General features: G+C 34.9%; 1 protein-coding gene across 4 annotated transcripts in view; it reads left to right on the top strand.

Moving 5' to 3' along the window:
• TTC7B (tetratricopeptide repeat domain 7B) overlaps positions 1-24,338 on the top strand; it is a 122,876-nt gene that overhangs the window by 18,690 nt on the left and 79,848 nt on the right. For all 4 annotated transcript variants that reach the window (XM_052693680.1, XM_052693683.1, XM_052693681.1 and 1 more), the window contains exons 2-5: positions 359-513; positions 1,597-1,765; positions 12,081-12,211; positions 12,500-12,621. In XM_052693680.1, coding sequence (XP_052549640.1) covers positions 359-513; positions 1,597-1,765; positions 12,081-12,211; positions 12,500-12,621 — 577 coding nt within the window. The remainder of the gene's footprint in view (positions 1-358; positions 514-1,596; positions 1,766-12,080; positions 12,212-12,499; positions 12,622-24,338) is intronic.

Genomic DNA, 24,338 nt, shown 5'->3' with positions numbered 1-24,338 from the left:
TTAGAAATGAATTTTTACAAATTCAGAATGCTACAGTATCCCCAAGGCTTTTGAAATACATGTTGTTTTTAAAATAAGAAGAGTACTGGCTACAGATTAATGCTCTAGTTCATTATACCTTAGAACATAAGAAACTTAAATCTACAATAGCAGGCATGTAATAGATAAAGTGAAAAGTAAAATGATGTACCCACTTGATATGTTAAATCTAAGTAGTTGACTCTATGCCTGTTTCAGTTTGTATTTAAAATTCAGGTCTGGAAATTTTCAGTGGAGGCAATGGTAACTACACAGAAATATTGGTGAAATAAAATGATTTCTAAAATTTCATGTTGTTATTTTTTAAAATTTATTTCAGATGACATGGCAGAACTTCTTCTTGGAGAGTCCAAACTGGAACAGTTTTTGAAGGAAAATGCTCTTAAGCAGAGCAGTAGTCCGCGGGGCCCCCGGCCAAAGCTAACTGAGGTCAGGAAGCATCTAACAGCAGCACTTGATAGAGGAAACCTAAAGGTAAGTTGGTCAGAACTTGAAATTGACTGGGTTATGTTGCTGAGTATAGAGAAAAACATAGAAAATTCTAGTTTCTTGTTTTATTGTTACTCCCATCATTGGTGCTGTGCTATTTTGTGTCTCTTTCTTTCTTCATGGATCTTTGTTCACATAAGTTCTTTGCCTTCTTTCATTAGAAGAACAGGAAAATTCTCAGTGACTTCTTGAAGGCTTACGTGAAGAACTTGCAGATTGTTTTGTGGAAGTTTCACCTGGAGTGCATAACTAAATCATTCTTTGCAGTAATTTAAATGTTATAAATATGAAATATTTCACTAATTTCTTTAATAGTCTCATAAGTACTCAGGAAAGATTTCTTAAGTTATGTTTGTGGAGAAAAGTAAAGTTAATACTTGAGAGGAATAATTATGCCACTTTTTAAAAAATATTCTTAGCATGTCAATTATTGCTGTAACTACTCTTCGCTTGGCATTTCTATATTCATGGCTATCTCTTGAGAGATGAGAACCTTGCTTTACAGTCATCTCTAACTTCCTATTTTGTGTTTTCTGTGATGCCTGGGAGAGTTATTTTCTTTTCCTTTTTTCTTCCATTCTTCCCTGAATCCTTTTCTGAATACCTTCCTTCTACCTTGGCACTCTGGGACTGTGCAAATTATGTTAATATGTGGGCTGTAGAGCACACTTTAAGTTTTGACACTATGTTGTGCTTGTGGTGCTGAAACCATTGGAGAGGTTGTAATGATAAACTGCTTTTAAATAGTTTTGTTACCTGGCAAAGCTGGAACTTACCAGAGAGGTATTTCTCTTGCACTTGTGAGTAAGTATATGACTATGTAAAATGTCTGATAATGCTTTTCCGTAGCTTGATGGAATATTACTAAATGACTTCAACTTCTGCTTCAAGATTCCCTAATATTACATGGAGTTAGAATTCTGGTGGGATTTTGCTCTCTTGAGGAAAAATCTACTTGAGGTTTTCACGGTGAATATATGCCGAAAACAGGCCAAATAACTGTCAGATTAAAATAATTAGATGTGCTTGGATCGGGAATAAAAACTTTCTTATTCCTATTGCTTCTAGCCAGAATTCTTACAAGAGGCTAACCTACTTATGGCCAAATTGAACTATGTGGAAGGGGACTACAAGGAAGCTCTGAACACATATGCCAGAGTTGGAGTTGATGATTTGCAGCTAGCTGCTGTGCCACCATATAGGTTACGGATGATTGCTGAAGCATACTCTACTAAAGGTAAGATTACTCTTTCCAATACAATAAAGTGGAACAAGTATTTAAGAAGTTAATCCGTATCTTGTCCAAAGTTAAAGAAATTACTAGCATATGTATCATTAACACAGTGGTTGAGTGCTGTATTTGCAGATAAGTAAGAGAATAGTTTAGCTCCTTTAATCTGATCAGAGTTTGTCTAGGTTGACAAGACTCTCACCTCTATGAAGATTTCCATTTTAATTGCTGTTACCCCATCAATTTTTTAGATGTGCATTTCAAAGTCCTTGAATATCTGAATGCCAGAATAACTGTAACAATAAACTAGAATTATTATCACTGTTCCTGAAAATTAAGGGTTAAAAAAGTGATGCAGTTTTGCAATTGGTCAGAATTGAAGAACCTTGATTCACAATGCTTTTTAGGTGAATGTTGGAATTTTTAGGTTACAGTAAGCTAATTCATAAAATTAATCATAACATGATAAAAGGACTTAAAACAATTTTTGTTCTGCAGTTTAACTTCTAGAAACTTTGAGGATTGAATATATTTAAAAATAATTCAAAAAGTGAAGTTTATTTTTTCCTTTTTGAAGAATCCAGGATAATGAAAATTGTAATGCTGCTCTGATGTCTGAAGGTGGCAGTACCTCTTCAGTTTAGAAAACTCGTTGGAGGGCTGTGAGTTCAGTGCTTAGAGGAAAGTGACAGTTTGTGCACCGTGGGTTTATGAGAATTTTCTGTGTCTAAATGTTTGCCTTGGTCTGCCATGTTTAATTGGGTTTCATAAGTGCATATACTTTTTGTTACGGTGGATGGAGTGTCAGAGTCAACAAATAAATTAGGAGAGGCTTCAGTAGCATTCACTGTTAAATGGTTAAGGTTTGATTCTAACAACCTTGGAAGGCATTGACTGTTTTCACTGAGAGCGGAAAGGAAAGAGTATGGGGATTTTTTACATGTGTTGTAAGCCTGCCCATCTGCAAGGATTTGTGTTGGATTTGTCACGTTTTTCTTATGAAAATTTCTTTCATTTGATTAACTTCATGCGCATAAATTTGCTTGTATTTCCAAAGAATTCAATGCAAATAATTTAACAAAGTTTTTTTTCCCAGGTTTCAACTCTTTTGGCTCTGTTTTATTTAATTTCATGAAAATATAGAACGATTGAAGCAATTTTGCCGAAAGGAAGGGTATTATACAATTTATTTGATGAAAAATTAATTTATTAGAAAACAGTAAGAGTGGTTTATTGCCTTAATTTCTTCTCTACACTGGAATGTTTTTCTTGGTTCATCTTTTAAGGAAAGAAAAGGAGGAAGAAAAGCATGCTTGCTGCCTAGATATGCTTTTTATTTTACTGCTTCTGATTTCAAGTTTTCTACTTAAACACTGCAGTCTGTGATATCAAGCATGATCTAGTCTTGATCAGACTTCATTAGTTTGGTCCTTTATACTAGGTGCCTGGTTACCAGCTTACCTGGGCAAACCTGGTGACTATTGCTTTTCTGTTGTTCTGTTCATGTCTAGAAGTGCTGCTTTTTTTTTTCTTTTCTGTTTCCAGTTTGAATGGATGATTAATGAAACATAATATCCTTCCAAACAGGTTGTAAGTCATTTCCTGTGTGTTCTAGAATAAGATTGAAGTCGCAGAGCAGTCTTAAATTCCGTATTCAATATCTAGAAATACTTAATTAACAGCTAAATAGTGTACATAATTAGCAGTAGTGTGGTTAATTTTCCTCTTCTTTTCTTCCTCCCATGAAACTTCATTTTTCTCCTTGTAAGACTGGACTGTAAAAAATTTCAGTCTGAAGAACCTCTTCAGAGGTTACTGGAGGTTTGTAGTTACTTCACAATTAAATACAAATTATTCTTGTGGGGACTTTGTGCTTCACTGCAATTTGTATTTGTGTTTGCAGGTTTAAGGATAACCTGAATATGCAAAGAGAAAAAGTTCTCTAAGCTTTTAGTTTTTATTTCTGTGGCAGTCATGGACCGATTCTTGTTATTTCCAGGAAGTAGGGAACTGCTCATGTGCACACATCAGCCTGACTGCACAGCTCAGTGCAGCGGCCTGTAGACTGGCAGTACCAAAGCCTGCTTCAGTTGCCTCATGTCAATCCACCTGTGGGCAAACCCAGCACATCTGGATGTGCGGCCAACAGGAGATATGTATCCTCTTTTATGGTGGTCTGCGTATGACTGAAAACTGACGGTAGTTTTTAATTGCCCTATTAACAATTTTTTTCTTACTTTTAGATAGGACCACCACAAATGCTTGTCTTCTTGCTCTGATCTTTCCTCTCTGTAACAGAGGTGACCAGTTGAGTGAGGTGTCTGAGCAGAAATGTTGTTTATTCTTCTGCAACTTTGACAAGGTGCTTAAATGAGAATGTAATTCTCTAACCCTAGACAGTTTAGTCTCCTGACTTGCTTTGCACCTGTGCAATCTTACTCTTGCTCTGTACATATGAAGTATGTTTTTCAATTCTTCACAGCAAAGGATGATTCAGTGTATGTGTATGAATGAAATGAAGTGCAAAAACAAGCCTGAGGTCAAATTCAAGATGAGTTTTGTTGGAGCTTTATCTACAGGTTGCTGGAAAGAAGGGGAAGAGGAAGAACTGTAGTGCTGTTTGTGGGGAGAGGAACAGAATTGGAACATGGCAGGAGAAGTGAGGTCTCTAAGAGCTTGCTGAACTGTGGAGTGTATGTATTCGTGTGTGTTTGTATACACAGATACTTGAGGGGTTACACGGTGCATAAATGTGCATATATTTGTTTCTTCTGTCAGAAAGTAAGATATGGGAAAAAAATATTGGAAGAGTTCTTACTGCCACTTCAGTCTCTCCAAAATAAGTGTGTCTGAATGTATTATCCGTAAAAGTTGTTTGATTGTTTCCTTGTTTGTTTTGCAAACCTCATGGAAAAATGTTCATTAAATTACAATATTTTTCATTGGCAAATTCTGGATCTTCGTCCAGAATATGAAATTTATTGTCTCTGCAAGCCTGCAGTCTTCAACTTGAATTAATTCTGTCGTTAAGCACAATTTAGTTCTTCAGAAGCAGTCTGCTGGCTGTGATGTATTCACAAAGGTTTCCTCAAAACTTTTATTACAAAAATGAATTCCATATGCATAAATATTCGTTAAAGAATGCCTTTAAGTCTCAGTGCTATATTTAGCTTTAGCAGAAGACATTGTATTTAGTAGGAATATAAGCAAGAGGCGTAATACTGAAAAAGCCAGAAAAGGCGTTCAACTCCAGAAGATTAAAATATTGTTATTCTTTTCTTGTCTAAGTAGTGATATGCTGTTTCACAGCTTCCAGAGAAACCATCTCATTAGATTTCTCAAAATCAGTGTAAGATTTCAACAAAATTATGAGAAAAATCCTATTGAATGACCTTTGAAATCTTTTCTGTTTTCCATAGTGTTGGGTTCTTTCCAACCCTGCACCATGCAGTTTCATGAACTTGTGAACGAGAGGCCTCAGTGCTTTTTTAGGTTAGGTTGTGTATCTAACTCCAGCTTTCCCTACCATGCTTTCCTTAAAAGATGAACCAGAAGAAAATTGGTGTAACTCTATTATCACACGGAAGCACATATTTTTAGAATCCATTTCATTAATGACTGAAGCTAATATTCTCCTAGGGATCTCCTATGGTCTCTGGGATCAGGACAATTAAGTTTGTGCAAGTTTTCAGCAGTGTATGAATGAGGTAACATACTGGAAAGAGCACATAGGCTTTATTCAAATACTGTGTGTGGCAATTTCTTCTGTATTTCTAAGCAATTTTTGTTTGCTTATGGAAGCAGGGATGAGATGCTTGCATAGTGGGATATTGTGTTACTTTGGGGAGGTGCAGCTTGTCAGTGGCGCTCAAATAAAAAGTACATATTTAACTGGGAAATCAGCTTATTGAAGTCTTAGGTAACATGATTCTTGTGCTGCTGAGTAAGTAAAGATGGATGAAAAATGAATTTACAGTACTTGGTTTTGCATGTCAGTGAATCTTTCTACAGATGCTCAAAGACAAACATAGCAATTTATGAGTCTGATGCTTCTTCCAGTTTTCAACTCTGCAAACTTTTGATTTTAGTTAAGAAATGGTGTTCATATTTACTATATTGTCATAGAATAGTAGGGTACTACAGGTATTCTACAGTACAGTACAGGTCAATACTACAGTACTGACAAGAGAGTTGTGTTACATTACAGCTACATTCTTGTTAAGTATGTGAGAGATGTTATACAAGTTAGAATGTGACATTATAGGATTGTAGCCCTATTCATGCTTATATTTATATATATATATGATTATATTTAGATGATGTGTGTTGAGTAAGGTGAGGCTGTCTTTACTGCTGCTGACCCATATTCAAATTTAATGTTGCATTTACCAAGTTTGGCTGGCTATTAATTAGTTCTACTTACAGAAACATGGCATTACTCATTAGGTTCATCAGAAGTGTCAGGTGCCTGTGAATTGCTACTTTGCAGTTAGCAAAAGATGCTTTAAGTGCTGATCTTTAATTGTATACGATTGTAATGAGATCATGTACATTGCTAGCCTATTTCAGCAGACACTGAGAAGCTCTTTGTGGAAGAATGCTAAATGAAAGTTTTAGTTATTATGCCAGAGATCCCTAGCCTCATTAGGCAATGTGTCAGGAACTCAGCTTCTTTAAAGAGCTGCAGTCCATCAGCAGGCTCTTTGCAGATCATGGCTGCTTCAAACTTTTCCAGATAAACCTTTTCTTTTCCCAGCTTGAACAGAGATTGAAGAGGGAAAACCAAAAGTTTGCCTCATTTTCCTCAGCCTGAGGGAAAAGAAGACCGAGGAGGGAACTGATTAATATTTATCTAATGGGAGGTGGGAGGAAAATGGGTGAGGTCTGGCTCTTCTCAGTGGTATGTAGTGATAGGACAAGGAACACTGGCCTAAAAATTGAGCATAGGAAGTTCCATCCAAACATGTGGAAGAACTTCTTTATGGCAAGGGTGACCAAGCTCTGGAACAGGTTACCCAGAGAGATTGTAGAGTCTCTTACTATTTAAGACCCATCCAGACACTCACCTGTGTGGCCTACTGTTCCTATGTTCCACTAAAGGAACATGCTTTAATAGGAGAGTTGGACTTGATAATCTCTTGAGGTCCTTTCCAACCCATACAATTCTGTGATTCCGTGCTTTTAGAGCCAGTCTTTGAAACCCAAACACTGAATGTATTAAAACAAATTTAAGAACTCAGTTTCATTGTGTTGGCTTTTTGTTTGTTTGTATAGAAAATCATAGAATCACCAGGTTGGAAAAGACCCCCAAGATCATCCAGTCCAACCATCCACCTATCACTAATATTTTCTGCTACACCGTGTTGCTCAATACAACATCTAAATGTTTCTTGAACACCTCCAAGGACTCCACTTCCTCCCTGGGCAGCCCATTCCATTCCTCCTCTATTCTTGGTCTTTCTCCTTTCAATAATACTTAACAAATAGTGGTTGTAAATTGGAAAGGAAAAAAAGTTCATACTTTGCTTTTTAAAAAAACATTTTCTATAAATAAGTCACAATCTTTTACTGAAGACTTGTAAAAATAAGTCCTTAAGTGAAATTAGCAGTGTTCATTCTAAGTTTAGAAACGAACTGTGGGAGTTCCTTGATAGCACTAACTAGGGTTTCAATTTTTTGTCAAAAACTACAAATAAGTGCATGCTGTAATCCATATACTTGATTGTTCTAAAAATATAAGCTAAATACAGAACTCATTAAAAGGACTGATGAAAGGCTGGTGGGTGTTTTTTATTGTTACTTAATAGTACTGCCTTGCTTATCATAGGGAAGAATAAATTCTGTATACTCAGGCTTGTGTTTTACGTGTATAAGGAAAACAGCAAGCAAACCCAGGTGCACCATTCTATTGTTGCAACTCTTTCTCACTTGCAAAAATATTACTGAAGTATAAAATAGTCTTCCAGCTTTTTTTTGTCTGCCCTTTGACTTGTATACTGAAGATAGTAGATAAACCAGAGGATTATTATTTCAGTACTAGCGGTTATACAGGCAAAGCATTAGTTGGCATCATGGAAAATCATCGGTCAAACAACACTATAAATATGATAGACTTCCCTCAGGCTTTTTTTCTTTTTCCCCCTTCTTATTTATTGTTCTTATTATTGTTTTACTCTGGGAAATGAAATGGGGGTGTTAAGTGGTTTTCCTACAGTGGTTTGCTTTGAATTTTTTTTTTTTTTTTTTAATTTTTAGAAGTGATGTGTAATTGAATAAATTAAACATGGTTACTGTTATTGCTCTCAAAATAAAAACTGTTAGCTATACAAATCTATTCCATGGGGACTTCTTAAAAATTGTTAGTTCATTGCTCATTCTTATCAGGGAACCATCGTTTGTCGGTAGTGGCTAGTGTATGTGTGTGTGTATTTTGGTTAGCTCTTGTATTATATTTAGTTATTAAAAAAAAAAAAAAAAAAAGTTGAGATGGTTAACCTGGTACCATAGAGATATGAATGTCACTTGGGATAAGTGATTAGGCAATGTACTGTTTGCTTTCTGAACCTTACACGCACACAAAAATTTATAAATTATTCAGGATTTAAATATTTAAAGAAAACCTTTGCTGGTTAGCATGTAATTGAAATACCAGACATACCCTTTTCTTGTTCAAATAGTGTTTGTTGCTGTTTTGACAATCTATTTTAGAGTTACTTTGCAAAACATGTAAGCTTCACTAGTGTGGACTTGTATTCATTTCACTGCTTCTCACTTTCTTTTCCCTCAGAAGTCATCTTGCTTGATATCAGGATTAGATACGTATGAGATAAATGTCTTCCCAAAATAACATTGACCCAATTTGTTGAAAGCTTTTACTTGCAGGTGGTTTTGGTTGGAGGGACTTAAACTTAAAAGCCACGAGCATCAAAATCAATTTGTGTGATACCAACTGGCACAATATTCTTGCCGAATAAAACAAAATAAAGGCTAAATAAAGAAATAGCCATGACCTATACAATAAATACGGTAATATTTCATAGAAGTGGCACGCTGTTCTTTACTGAATATCTCAAAAAAGTTTATAAATAGTAGAGAAATTCCTGCCCTTTTGCGGGAGAGAAGCAGAGATGATTGCCTGGCAGATGGAAACAAGCACAAAGGGGAGAACTGACTTGTCCAAATATATATAAACACTTCAGCAGATGATTTAAGGTGATACTGTGTCTTCACGTGTTTTTGGATACTGTATGTTGTCACTTGCTTGTTTATTTCCCAGGAGGCTAATATAATGATCCCTAATTTTTCATTCACTGTTTATCTTCTCCCAGTACTCTTACGAAAAATGGGCAGTATATTATATGGTTGTTATTGCTATATTACTATTTATATCTATTTCTAATTAAAAATATGTTCCTGTATTTTAATGCATTAACTTTTGCACTTCATTAGCTGTGCTTAAGAAAATATAAATGATTGGAGTATGAAGGAACTGTTTTATTTTAACTTGATAAAGAAATTGTAATTTATTAAAGGTTTTTCTTCTAGTCTGTGTGGTTTTGTTTTTGATACAGTACTGAATTGTGTTCACAAACCAAATAAATCAATCCTAGTAAGTCGTCGTTTCATGGAAGTTCTCCCAATTTACTTCCTGCTCCAAAGCACTTTGTGCTTAAAATACGTATTTTTGCAGGTTGCAAGAAACATCCTAGGAAAAATACAGTGAATGCACTTGTATAATAAGGTTACTATAAGAAATATAATTATGTGCTTCACCAAAAGGTCGCTAGAATGTTGTGCTCCTACTGTACTGGTTTCTGGCAGTGATTATTTCTGAGATTCTATCACATCTTAAAAAAAAAATCTTGTGTAAAATGAGAAAATGTCTGTATACTGAGTTTTTCAGATTAAAAAGACTATAACTGTGGTCATAACTTATAAAAATAGTAATAATAAATCCATGTCAATTCCACGAAGAGCTGTTTGAGTAATATTTTTCATGTAGTGGAGAATTACTGTAGGGCTCTTGTTGTTTGTCACGGGAGAGGAGTAGGGAGGAATGAACCTTACCAATTAGCTGATGCTTTCAGTCTCTTGGTGTTTTTATTAGCAAAGGTTGGTATAAAGGTTGCTGAAATTAATTTTGAGAGATATGTGAGATGAGAACCACAGCATGTCAGAAAAGTCCAGTGTCCGTTGTATTCAGATTTGGCAGGCTTGTAAGATGTGGTCTATTGCATGTTTGCTGGGCTTAAGGAACATACAGGTTTTTGGAAAGTATACTGAATTTTATCTTTTCTCTAACAGAGCAGTTTGTAGTAAAGTCAGGATTATGTCTGATCTGGGTGTGTAGTTTACAAATAGGAAGTGTAGATTTTGTGTTGTTTCTAAGTGGTAAAGAAGGTGGCCAGTGAGCTCTGGTGTAGGCATAAGTCATCTTCTTGAACAAGAAATGTAGCTTTATTTATTCGTTTCTTAATAAAGATTTATACTTTTGTGGGGAGGTACTGAATCTTAACAGATCTTCTAAAAGAATATGGGGTTCACCAATATTGTGTAGCTCAAGTTTAATAGTAAATAGTCTCAGATTCCTTGTATTTTCTCAAGATGTTTTAATAAGAAAATGAGTTCAAGTGAACCTGTCTCCATACCTTACAGTACTGATGGACAGATATCATTCAACACACTAAAATGGGATTTAGTACAACCTGGCATCCTACAGGTGTGTACCCAATATTTGTAATTATATGTAGTGGTTTTTTCCCCTCAAATAATGGAATTCATGGCTTCTAAAAGCCCTAGATGATGAAGGGAGAGTATGGTCATTTAAATTGTGAATTATACTAATATGAGAGCAGTTGAATGCTCTTCTAGATCAACATTTACTACTGAGAAGCTGGAATAATGACCCAAAATAGGTCTCTTAAGAATATGTGAAAAGTGCTACACTTCTAATGCAAAACAGTATTTGAAAAATTGTACAATGGGTGTAATTGATGAGTCATGTTTTGTGTGATTGATCTGATGATCTGCTGCATATTTTAAGTAGAGGAGAAGGCACTACAGTTCTGTTCATTTGTATTAAAAAGTATCCTACATTAAATGCAGGATTTTTTTCATCTTTTCTGCTTAGTACTGTTGAGGCTTCAAGCAGAGATAATGGAGATATGTATCCAGTTTTGGATCAGAAAGTCAAAATAGGTATAACCTGCTGTAAAGTGTCCCGAGGAGATGAAAATGATTAGCAGTCAAGGCAGAATGGCAAGAGTGAGAATTGATGTTCCTTGTAGCAGACATGTTTCTCTTTCTCTAGACATTTAAAAAGAGGTTTTGTAAAGAAAGAAACAAACTCTGTGAAGAAGACTAGGAGTAGTTAATGTAGGGAGAGGGATTTAGACATTAGGAAAAAATAATAATTTAAGAATAATTGATTTCTATAATAAATTGCATAGGAAGGTCAAGACATCCCTAGAGCTGGAGGCTTTAAGAGCAAGTTAAAAAATTGGGGTTGGTTGGTTCCTTGGTCAGGTGGGTTATTGTTCTCAAGGTTCTTTCCAGCTGGTTTCCCTAATTATTTTGAAAATAATTGAAAATAATAGAAGTGTGAATTGTGTAAGAGACATAATTGGTTATTGAGAGCTGCTGGGCTTTGATTTTAGACAAGCAAACAGGATTGGGGTTTTTTTGTTGTTTGTTTTTTTTTCCTATCAAAGCACCAAATGTTTTTGTTGGATAAGCCCAGTGAAATCCTGTGAGGAAAAAGGCTTCTGTGTTTGATGAGTGAGGTACTTTTTAGTAAAGTTGGCTATACTGAGTTATTTTTGGGCATTCATATATATATATATTTGGATATTTGTCACAACAATTTCTCCTACTCATCTACTGCTTAAACTGCTGCCTGCATAGTATCTTATGCTGCATTTATTTTCAATGAAGGACCTTATAAAGGTGTATATGAAGGGACATTTAAGAGGAATTTGTCAGTTCTTTTGTTGCTGTGTTCACTCAGGAAAAGTGAAGATTTGTATGAAGTGATTTAAAACTAATATAGAAACACACTGGACACTTTGGTAGACCATCATAATGTTCTTTCAAATCAAAGTTGCAAAAAAAATTTTTTTAAATTTTTATTATTATTATTATTATTTTTGAGGAGGCATCAGTATTATTTATTTGTCTGTGTCTGTATCAGAGGACCACAACTTCATTTATTTGTGTGTGTTTTTGTTTCTTCCCCTCATTGAAGGGTCTCATTATTATGTAGTATTGTAGTACTATATGATGTTACTTTTTAATTCTTCTTATGAAATTGTTTTATATTCAGGTCTCTGTCTTGAGAAGCTGCCAATTTCTTCTTCAGCTAGCAACCTCCATGTGGACCGTGAACAAGAAATTGTTATGTGCTATGAGAAAGCTGGGGATATTGCTCTTCTGTACCTTCAGGAGATAGAAAGGGTAAGCTAATCTCTGTAGAGCTGAAGAATTGCATGGTTACTCATTTGGTTACTCATCTGGTTGTTTTCTCATCTGTTCAGCTTCATTTTCCATTGTGTCATTTTTGTGGCCTTTCTGAAAGTTCTCTTTCACTAGATTCACCAAATTCTTCCTTTTTAATTTGGGTGACTGATAAGTAAATGCTTCATTTATCACTCTTTCAAGCTTTTGATTTCATTGAAAGCTTTTACTGAAATTACAAAACTTGTTAATTTTTGTTGTCAGCATTTCTGTCTTTTGTACTTGTAGGTAATTAATACTAATATACAAAACAGAAGCCCTAAGCCAGGGCCTACTACACATGAACAGGAACTTGGTTTTTTCTTGGAAACAGGACTACAGAGGGCGCATGTTTTATATTTCAAGAATGGGTAAGATTTGATTCACCATTTTTGTTGCTGTTTTTGTTTAGGATTTGTATTTTATCCTTACAAACGTTTTTAACAGTTGTGGATAGTGCAATCATGAGGCTTCTGTATTAATAAAGTATTAATGTTTTGATTGAAAAGTGTGACAGTCCATTTTGTATTCATCTAGTTGTTATTAGACCCTTTGATTAAAATATATGTAACATGAACTTGTATTAACTTAAAGTACCTTAAGCACGAACTATTCTTTGATATTGTTTTTTATTTTACTATTAGAAAGTAAATCTTAGAAAGACTGTTAGAAGGTGATTGATAACAGTGAAATTCCTGATGTTTATAATGTTGATTTGTATAATTTTTTTACAAATCTCTTCAGTTATCACTTATTTTAACATTGTGCTGCAGGATAAATGTGCATGAAGACCAACAGTATGTATTCAAGTATACAATCTCCATTATACCTGCTCTATAGATCCTTTTAGATCCTGCATGGGAGGTCCTTTATGATTTAAATAAGGCTTCTATTGAAAGATTAATATTAAATTCAGTCATCATTCAAAAAAATGAAAAAAGGAATACCACTTTCCATACTTAAGAGCTTCAGAACTTTGCACAGATGTTTGTTAAGTACATTTCTGGCATTTGTTATTGAAAGCACATAGATTTTGTAGAGCTTTTTGTTTTGTTGGAAAATTGCTTTTTGATTGAAATGATGGAATTCTGGATAGGGAAAGCATTTTGTTCCAAAAACAATTCTTATTCATTCACGTACGTAAACAAGAGGTAAAGGTAAATCATGCAGTGTCTGTAAAGAGTTTGAGATTTTCATGTGCTGTTTGAAGAAAGGACATCCAAATTTTAAAACTATTCTGAGATGTCGTGGTGGGAATTGTCACTAAGCTTCTCAAAGTAATGGAGTAATGCTGCCATAGTGCGTGATATGAGAATTACATCTCAGTTCCATTTTCATCATTTAATTGCAATAGGAGTTGAATTTTCTAAAACTTCCCATTTGTCCTTTACCAGAGTTACTGTTTTCACACCTGCACAAAAGACAAATACATGTATTGAAAGAAACACAGCGACAATCATAGTAAGGAATAAGCTAGATTCCATGTTTTGAATTGTTTTGATGGAAGGCTGCTAATGGAAATAGTCCATTTAATCTGACATCTTCTGCATATAGCAAAATGAAACAAAATGAAGAAAACAAACCCAAACCAACCAAGCAACCAAAAAAATGCCAACCGCAACCCCACAAAGAAGTATATAATGGTTCACTAAGGAACATCTGGCCTATAGAGGAGTTAGATTTTTCCTAGAACATATCAGCTGGTCTGGCATAAACTTTAAAAATCTGATTTTGTTCTGTGTACACTTTAGTCCTTCGTAGTAAAGCTGATGGTGCATGAACATGCAGTCTTTTTTTCTTTTTTCCAATCTTTAGTACAGTGCTCACTTGGAGTTTACAAGATAATTACGCATTATGAATTTAATTTTAAATGTCATCTATCAGTTTTATTTAGGCCATATCAATTTTAGGCCACTGCTAGAAATAGTAGAAAAGAAAAAGAGATGTTAGAGAAATACAAATCAGTGCCAATCATGATTTTACATACTTCTACCATTATATCTTTTAGCTTCCTTTCTTAATTTAGAGCCAATCCCGGTTCTTTCAAGATTGCCTAATATGGTCAATGTGCCAGGCTTTCAGTTATTGCTGCTTTTATGGGTTCCTTCTCTTTTTGTTGTTTGTTTTCACTTGAATTTACCAGAACCCAACGGAGGACTGCTACTTTAAATATTTATGTGTGTATAAATAGGGACAAATTTAGAGCATACTTTTTAACGATTTGTAATACTTTATTTTTAAATTTAGCATGTATCCTGATATTTTGTTTATACACGTTAGGTACAAGATCTTTCCATTCTGCTTTTTAACACTCTTCAAATTTTAATTTAATATAAAAATGTAAAGATAATGTGAAATTTTTCAAACAGAGGAGTGTGGATATTTTTAATATAGCTTAGAAACGGAAGCACTTACTTTAAATAAGCTTTTTGCAGTTGAAGCTGTGGATGTTAAAAGGGGGTGAATCCTGAGGAGGAGGCAGGAAGTCACCCAAGTTTAGCTGCTTGTGAGTGAAACAGAAAATGTGCCTGTCTGCTGTTGCAGGCAGACCAGCTCTGGTATTCACACTGCAGTGCAGTGGAGTCTTCCTTGTGTGTATTCAGGAGGTGATGTTGTGACACTAAAAGTTCCTTCCACTAAACTGTAGCACGACTTTTTACTGAGTGAATTCAAATTGTATTTTAATACCAGAATTGTGATTATAGTAATTTGTATGTTAGGCCATATAAATCATCATATGAAACATCTGAGTATACACTTATGAATAAATGGTATGGATTTCTTAGCGTTTATTTTTCGACTTCAGTTCCATTCCTATAAATACTAAAAAATCTCTTTTAAAATCTGATGAAGATCTGAATTTGTCTAAAGTTCTTTCGTGTTTTATTGTTTTGTTGTGTGTCTTTGTTCACTAGGTTATTCACTGCTTTTACTTATGCATCATCCAGTATAAGTGGAAAATCCATTCTTCTTTATATGTCAGGTACAAACTAGAAAAGAGAATAAGAGAACTTTTACTTCACCCTGAAGAATAACATTTTAGGAGTAACACGGAGTGTTGCTTCATACCTAGAATTGGTCCATTTTGAAATTTCTCTTTTCTCACTAACTGTGCAGAGATTTCCTTGTAAGTCAAGAAAGCAAGAGAATTAAGTGAATATCTTTCAAGTATGCATTAACTTGTATGAGAAGGTATAAAATATTCTAAACCTTTGAAGACTAACTGCTGAGTGTCAGTGTTTCGAAGATACATGGAATGGCACTTAACAGCTGACGAACATTCCAGCCTTTTGGTGTATAAGGAGTTAAGGAAGCTATTCTGAAACTAAAAGGAGGCTTTACATACCTTTAAAAACAAACAAACCAAAACCAAACGTAAAACATTTTGAAATATATATAACTTCTAAATGTCTTTCTGGCTGATTATGCAACCACCATTTAATCAGTAGTAGCTACCATCTAGTTAGTTGATTTGCAATTTGAAATTGGAGGCGTTCAAAGACTTGAATTTATTCCAGGAAAAACAATGAACATTGAAACTTTGCCACTAGTACTTTAATGTAGCTCTTTTTCAAGGAGGATGCCTCTGAGAATCGACAGCAGTAATCCTTCTGTCCTTATATTTGCTTTATATATATGCTTTAATTTAAACAAGAGACTATAAAATTGTAGATGATCTTTTTTTTATTTTTATTTTTTAATCAATAGAGTTCAGGAATGTACTACTTGTGCAGGCTGGGAAAAGAAAAAACAAAAGCTTTTTGATTGGAATCTAACATCAGGTAGCCATCGCATTAAAACCGGCCCTAACCTTTCAGATCTCTTGTCACTCCTCCTGTATCTTGCTCCCTCTCAAGGATATTGCTGTATCATGGAAACAGTACAGGATCCAGACTGCAATATGGTCTAATCTCCATTGCTGCTGACTTGCTAAATCAAAGCCTGAAGGAACTGGACCTGGTCTGTACCCATCGTAGTGCTGGTACTTGTGCTGACACCCTGACACAGCTGCAGTGTCCCGTTCCTCTTTATAAAGATGTTGCTTGGTTGCCAGCCCTCAATAGATGACACAATAGAAAATAAATTGTTTTTCTTTTTTTCATTGTCTATGTGTAACTGATTTTTATTGGGTTACAAAGTATCTGTCAAGCATAACAAAAATGTGAAGGACTTGTCTGTGTAGGAGTTGTTTCTTTTGTTTTGCCACTATGCCACTTGCAGGAGTGTAGTGAGAGAGAGAAGCCTGTCCTTAAGTGCTTTTGGTGTGTGTGTACAAACACATGGTAGTAGTAGGAGCTCATTTGCTAAGTATTTGAATAACTTTGCCAAGGAGGGACTGTATCTGTTTGGGTCATAGTTGTCATAAAGGAAATTGACTCTTGGAAGAGCTGGGTGACTGAATACCTACAGAGATGTGAAGGTCTAGTACTAGAAGATACCTCATTTTCATTTTAAATTGTGATAACTATTCTGAAATACTGTGAGAGATAGCAGGATCTGTGCCCTCATTCTCCACTTCCTTTTTTTGCAAAAAGTTAAAAAAATTCCATTATTTCATTTGTTAACTCTGTTCCTGAAGTTGGAGACAGTGCAGAGATCAGATTGATTTCTGACTATGCAGATTGGCTGTAAACAGAAGGCTGGTGCTGTGCTAAGAAAAAAACGAATATTGTGCAGATGTCTGTTTATGTTTGTTATTAAAACTAATGGCACTTGAAAATTAATCAATTCTTTCAAAGTGTCCATTACTCAGATTATTTTCTTGCCACTGGCCAAACAATTTCAAAAAGTATTTCCAAATTTTAAGTGGTACTGAATTGGCTGTTGTCAGAATCAAAACGTGTTTCTGCTGCAAAAACCTTGGAAACAAGGATGTGTTGCAGAAATTCAAGCTTCAGCAGCTGAACAGAAAGACAGGCAAGCTTTACTCATGATTTCAGGTTAATACTGGGAAATTTCCTGTTGGCATCTCCTGATTTACATATTCTTCCTTACAAAATATATAACTATTCTATATAACAGTTAACCATATATACTGTGTTCTATAGCTAGTTTAGTGGAGAATGCTTGGAATTTTTGTTGACATGCAGGCATTTTGTGTTTGTACTAAAATATGTTTTCTTGTTTTCTTACAACACGTTTGGTAGGCACATCAGATTTGACCTTTTCTGCACCCAAACTCTCCATCCATTGCTGCCTTACTTTTCCCAAATGACGTTCTTCTCAACTTCTTTTTAATGCACTGTACTGTAGATGTGAGAAGGTGAAATGAACGTTTCTTTCTCTGAGTGTGTGGTCGTGCATGGTGCCTTGGATTTCTTTTCCATGCATAAGCATAAGGCATGTTTGAATGTTTTTGACCATATTTTAATGCCTTTTTTTTTTTTGCCCAGAGGAGCTATGGCAGGGGTCTGGGCAGCCTGATCGTAGTGGGTGGCAGCCCTGCCTGTGGCTGGGGGATGGAACTGAATGGGCTTTGGGGCCCATTATACAATTCGATGATTCTACTGCCAGCAAATCCCCATGTTACTGCAATGTGGATATTTTAAATTGAATTGATTTGGGAAAAAGTGGTTCCTTAGAGGCTGCGTTCAGACAGAAGTGTAATAAGCAACTCAGCAGTGAAATCATCTGCCTTATTTATTTTACTCTGACATTTTTACAAGACTATCAACAGGATGTTTTTTAGAGGTCCTATGTTCTGTTCCCTCAACGAAGCATTCCTGTAAGCCTCGTGCTTAGGAACATTGTGTGAATTCTCAGTAATACTGCATAAACAGAGGAACAGTATAAAGATAAGTGATTACTAATACAGATTCTGCTTGTTTACTTTGAAGCATTTGCACAGTCTTTTCTTTCCAGTAAGTGTTGTACCTGTTTGTGAATATAACTCATGTTTTGTGTGCTGTATATAGCATGAATTTTGAGACTCTAGCTTTATCTTTCTGCCTTTCTCCAAATTAGTATATTCAGTTACGTGGCAGCTTTGTTCATGATTACTTTGAAGAGTATAAAAATAAAAGAAAGGTTAGTAAGCATTTTCAAATTTGCTGTTGGGATGCAATAGAAAATAGGAAATTTTGTCTTCAGTTTTACTTTGTTTTGGTAAAATGGTCCAATAGCAAAAACTAGGGTTAGGAGCAAAAAAGCAAAACTCTTATTAACTGTAATGATGAATGAACGGCACAAAACAACTTCAAGGAGTTTTCTTCAGATATTAACATCTCTAGGATGTCTATAATAGGAGCAGTAACATCAAAATTAGACTTCTCCTGGGCTAATGAGTGAGAAAAATCAGAAGAGAATTGATAACATCAAATGGCTAGAAATGTTGTATATTTCATTTAATACATAAAATTTTGAGTTAAGTATATTTTTCCTCCTGTGCTGGTGTTTACCTTTTCTTTCCTTCTTTCTTTCAACTGCCCTACTTTGTGTTTAAATAATTTTTAGTCTTTGTTTTCCTAGATTAACCAAGCTGTGCTCTTACTCAGTTCTCAGTTAATAGGTTTTGTTACCCTGCATCTTCTTCAGTCCCTTCACTCTTTTTAGTCTCATTTTTTGAACTTGATCAACAGAAGTGTGTGAGTTCTTAGCTATCTTCTAGAAAAGCATTAGCATTGAGTAGAGTTTTGTCTGCTGTGATTTGCTTTGGTTTATCCCTGTATTATACCCTGTATTATACCTGTGCAACCTGTTTCTGTTTTCTTTATTATTCACAAGTTCTGAGTTCTCAGCTTAGAAGAGAAACTGCTCTTAGTGCTGAAATACTATCTTGGATGTCCTGCTCTCCTTCCACCTCCGTTTTTTTTCTGAACTCTTGATTTTTCAGAAACATGGAGTTTTATGAGGATGTGTTTCTTGGTAGCTTAAGAAAACATGCTGTGCTTTACCTGGAGAATGGTTGTGTGGTATGAGGAGTCCACTCCTTGCCTGACTGGAGAGCAGTAGAAGGTTGTATTGCTGCTGGGGCTCTGCATGAAGCTCCTGTGGATAAGGGCTCGTAAGTTTCTCTTGCCCCTGCATTAGGTTCCTTGTCAGAGAACTGGGCATAGTCAGTGGTAGGTGTGTGGGGCAGTGGATTCCCCCTCACAGCGTGGCTCATTTCTTCACAGATGTCACCCCTTGTTTGTGTTAATTGAAAGGACACCTTTTTATTCCTTACGCTCCTTTCTCTTCTGTGTCACCCCTGAGAGGACTGACCCATGCAGAGTACTGAGAGCTGGCCTTTGTGTTTTGCTGAGCAATGCCACTGACTAAACATTTGATCTGTTGTTTCATCTTAGCTCTTTGAGTTCTATCACTTCTTACATGGATGTATCTCAGCTGTTTGTTCCTGTATAAAATCCCGTATTTTATCACAACATACTTCCTTCGTGGTTCCTGATGCTATTTTCTGACCTTTGTTATCTTTAAGAGAGGTTGTAAAATGATGACTGTGTGTTGTTCTGTCTGCTGAAGTTCCCCATGCTTTGTCATGCTTTGTGTTAAGCTGAGTAGCATCCTAGATCTTCAATTTGGTATTCTAAACAAAAGCATTATTGTCACTGAACTTTCTTCCTTCTACTTTTGTGGAATTTTTATATTTTCTTCTAACTATAGATAGAATATAATATGAAATTCTAGGTAACATGATAAAGTTGATGACCATACAGCTTGAATGATGTGTAATACCAAATGAAATATTTATCAGAGTAGATTCTATTTGCCTCATTCCATCTGTTAATTTATTTCATTAGTAAAGCTTTTTGGCACATTTAGCATGTTTTTTCTTGTGAATTCAAGAATGGACCTTTTTGTTTGTGACTTTATGTGATACTTTTTTAACCTACCCCCATTTCTTCTCATTATCTCTGCTCAGAAAGAGAAACTTGCAAAATCTTAAGGGGTAAAATGTGAGACATTTAATCTACTCTGTGTCCATTCCTTTTGTGAATCTGGCTGTTGTGCCTTAACAGTGTGCTTATATACTTACAGCAATGAATATCTTGAGAGTCTGAGGAGTATCTGAGTTGGTAGTGTCAGGAGATGTAGTTACCAGCTGTGATCTTTCCTGTACCTACACTCCTGGCATGTATATTTTATTTTATTTATTAATTTATTTATTTTTCTGGTATTTTTTTGGTTCATTTCATTCTCCAAAACAGCAGAAAAGACACAGCCAAGAAATCACAGCTTTCTTTAGTTTTAGTGGGCTGAGTTGATTCACCAGAAGATGTGATAACAGCTGGTGGTGCTGGTGAGAAAAGAGACAAGGCCAAACAAGTGAGAGTAGGAAGATACGAAGGTAAAAAAAGGGAACAAATGCCAAGAGGGGAATGGGGAGAATGAGACCTCCTCCTTTTGGTAGGGAACCATTAGATGGACTCAGCTACTAGTAGAACTGCAGTCTAGGCAATAAACGTTTTACTTTCAAATGCATAATGTTACGGTCTTAAGGATGAAGATAGCTGAATATAAAGTGAGGCTGTTCAGACGTGTTTTGTTACTGTGCTTTCAAAAAGAGTTACTGCTTGACTGGGCAGTTTCAAGTACTTAGACTTATGCAGCAGTAATGGCACACTGAATATGTTCCACTTATAAGCTAGAACTTCAATCCAGGAAAAAAAAAAAAAAAAAACAACTTAAAAAACAAACAAACAAAACACTAATCTTTGTAGTGTTACATAAAACCATTGCTCTGGTATGGTAAATAATGTGCCTCAGGGTATGAAGGTGTTCTGTTAGTAATAAAGAGTTTATCTGAAGCTTCTGTTCCGTGTACGTGTGTATATCAAGAATTTTGCCAGCCCCCATTCCTTTGTTCAACAGTGCAGTTGTCCATGTTTAAATCAAATGTGTTTATTTTTTATTATTTGAGTTCTTGGAAATAGAACAACAGCAAACTTTTAATTTTAAAAGTATCATTGAGTTTACAAACATTACATTTCTTTGTCTGGATAGGAGAGGGAGAGAGCATTTGGAAAATGCATGTAATTCCAAAAGCAATTTCTTTTATTACTTTTATCAAGTAATTTAGATTTCGTTGTGTCTTTTGTTGTTTTTCCCCTTATTTGAAGCATGAATACTTATTAAATGAGATACAGTAAGCATCAGTAATGAGGTAATAGGCTGATATAGGAAACTTTGCTTGTTCATTGCCATGACTGTGCATGTGCTTTTCCATGTTAGATAGAATAAGCACCTACAATTTAGCCAACAAGTTGCAAAGCAGGGGAGGTTGGGTCTAAGCTCACTAAACAAAAATCTATTCTAATTTCATATTTAGTCTATAAGTCAATGAGTTAGACTAAATATTTGTTTTTTAAATGCATAAAACATAAGGGAAAAGCGCAACAAAGTGGTTCTCACATTAATAGAGAATATGTCAAAATATACTGCAAATAAAAAGTAGATTGATCTTATCAAACTTTTTGAGGTTTAATTTGAAGCACTTTTGTCCTAGTCTGTTTTGAGCGCTTTGTGAGTGCACCTCACTCCACTTGTTTTAAAGAATATCGTTTTGTTCTTTTGTCCTAACTTTCAGGTATGGATCTTTATTCCTTGAGTAGTTTGTTTCATTTTTTCCTTCTCATTTTACTTTGTGTGTTTAAAACCAGAAAGATAAGATATATTTGTCTTGCCTGCGCTTTATGCTGGCCTATATGCTTAGATACAGTTTATCTGATTTTGTATCAACAGTCTGTCTATATTACATCTTTATTTTCTTCCTGTGCTTTTTTTTTTTTTTTTTTTTTTCCTCTTTTGGTGTCATATCTCTACATTTATTGCTCTGTTTAGGAACGAACAACTTTGCATAGATGCAATGAAAATATTTCTATTATGTTAAACAGTAATGCTATCAATAATTCTAAAATGTACATAGAAGTTGTATCCATATAGACTTGCAATAGAAGATTACTGTCTCTTAGATCTTAATGCCAAGTCTTTAACTGGTGTAGTGCTACTCTGTCAATATAGTAGCAAGGCAGTTATACAAACAAACTTGGAACTAACATCTGTCAGCTCAGAGCATGTGTTAATGTACCCTAAAATTCCTTTGTTCAAGAATGGAAAGAATCTCCAAGTCTTTTACGGACACTGTGGGTCATTGCTTTTTAAGTTAATCTGCCTAACAGTATGAGTGGAGCTGTTAATGTGAAGGCACATCATGGTGAAGAAGGTAGTTCTGCCTAGGCAGGAATAGCTGCCACCCTGTTCTCCCAGGTATTACAAACACTTAACAAATACAGGAAATGTACTTTGCTAAAAGTAGTGCAGTGTGAAGATCAGCCATACTGATCATGGTATTTTTTGCTTCATTACTTGTCTCTCAAAGCATTTAACTCAGTTTGCTGGTTTAGATTGTAGTTTTAAATTGTATTCTTTTTTAGTATACCTTGTATAGAAGATGCTTGACAAATTTGTGTTGTGTTTGTGTGCACTTGTGCAGTGAATCAAGGTTAAATGCTTTATGAAGCAAAACCTAATTCTGTATGTTAGGTTTTTTTTCTATTCAATCTTGCTGCGTTTTCCATGAAGCAGTAGAACTTCAGTCACAAGTTTCAGTTCCTCGCGGATACTTACCAAAAGCTGTAGGCAAACAATGACATTATCAAGGTGCCCTTGAGAACTTCTAACAGTTGCATACTTTTTTCATAGAGATTTTCCTTTTGTTGTTCTTGTCACACTTCAAAAGATGTAAATATCATACGAAATTTTAGGAAACAGCATTTTTTTCCCACAGAGTTCGTATTATTGTGATCTGAAGTTCTACTATGCAGTGTATTTCATCTCTTCTAGTAAAACAGTATCTTAAGATGACAAGTTTTTGTGGGTATTTTTTGTTGTTAGTTTTGCTTTTTTGATAATTTTGCAGTCAACACTTCAGATTTTGGTCAATGTAGATTTTTTGGTTTTTATAATTTTTGTCAAGAGGGCACGTTTCTGAATTTACAATACAGTCCTTGAGAGGAAGCTTCGTTCATTTAAAATACACTCTAGGACTTAGAAGACTTCAATCTGGGATTCCAGAGGTCTGGTTTGGGCTCTCTTGAATACATATAGAAAGGTGCTGAATGTGTCCTGTTTCCACTGAGGTCAGAGAGATTTCCAAGATGAAATCTGCTAAATTTCTGTATTACTTTAATTTTTCTATGAAGTTGATATAGTATTTATTAGCTACTTAAAGTCCTGTGTTAAAGTATAACTAAATTTTTCATTTATGCATTTGTTTACGTATTAGGTGTACAACCAAATTATTTTGTTAGAAGAGTGTTATCTTTTAAATAATTAAGATTAAAATAATTAAAAGAAATACAAAATTAATAAAATTAAGAATTAAAATATTCATAATTAATAAAATGTTAAGAATACTTCAACATAACTTTCAACCTGTTTGTATGGATTTTGTTACTTGGAAGGTGTTAGCTCCTTCTAATGACCTTTTTTGTAAGTATTTTAAGAGGTGAACTTGTGCTAGTGAGACACATCTGTCTGTGCTGGAGACTGAAGTTTCTGAAATATGCTGATAATCCTTTATTGTATGTAGCAGAACAGTGATGACCTCTGTCCCGTAATCTGAAGAGTAAAATAATGGGACTCTAACTAAACTGATAAGAGTTTTACAATTCTACAGAATGATCTCTTCAAACATGCTAGTTTCAGGTACTCAGACACTAGAATTAAAGAAAACATCTGAATAAAAAGTGATGTTTTCTGATTTTTTTTGTTGTTGTTGTTTGTATCAAATCACAATTTAAAAGATGTTTTAATGGATTGTGTACAAATTACACATCAAGGAGAAAGGCAATGTAGCTTTTGGCACAGTGCTATGGTGCTTTTCTTTATGAAAAACTTACACAATACATAATATTTCTCTTGGAGTGGGCTTTTGAGCCCAAGTTAAGTGAATATTATACAACTTGCATGTGAAACCATGTCTTAAAATAATACACACGTAATTTGTAACAACAATAATTTAATGCAAAATGCACCTTGGATTGATTCAATTTGTTTTTGTAAGTAAACTTTAAGTCATGACATGGCCATCTTATGTTATATGTTGAACAACTGAATTCTTCAACCTCATCTCAACAAAGAGCCAACC

The sequence above is a fragment of the Tympanuchus pallidicinctus genome, unplaced genomic scaffold, assembly GCF_026119805.1.
Source record: "Tympanuchus pallidicinctus isolate F22 unplaced genomic scaffold, pur_lepc_1.0 scaffold3, whole genome shotgun sequence".
In the NCBI taxonomy this organism is placed as follows: Eukaryota; Metazoa; Chordata; class Aves; order Galliformes; family Phasianidae; genus Tympanuchus; species Tympanuchus pallidicinctus.
This window is presented reverse-complemented; position numbering and strand designations above follow the sequence as displayed.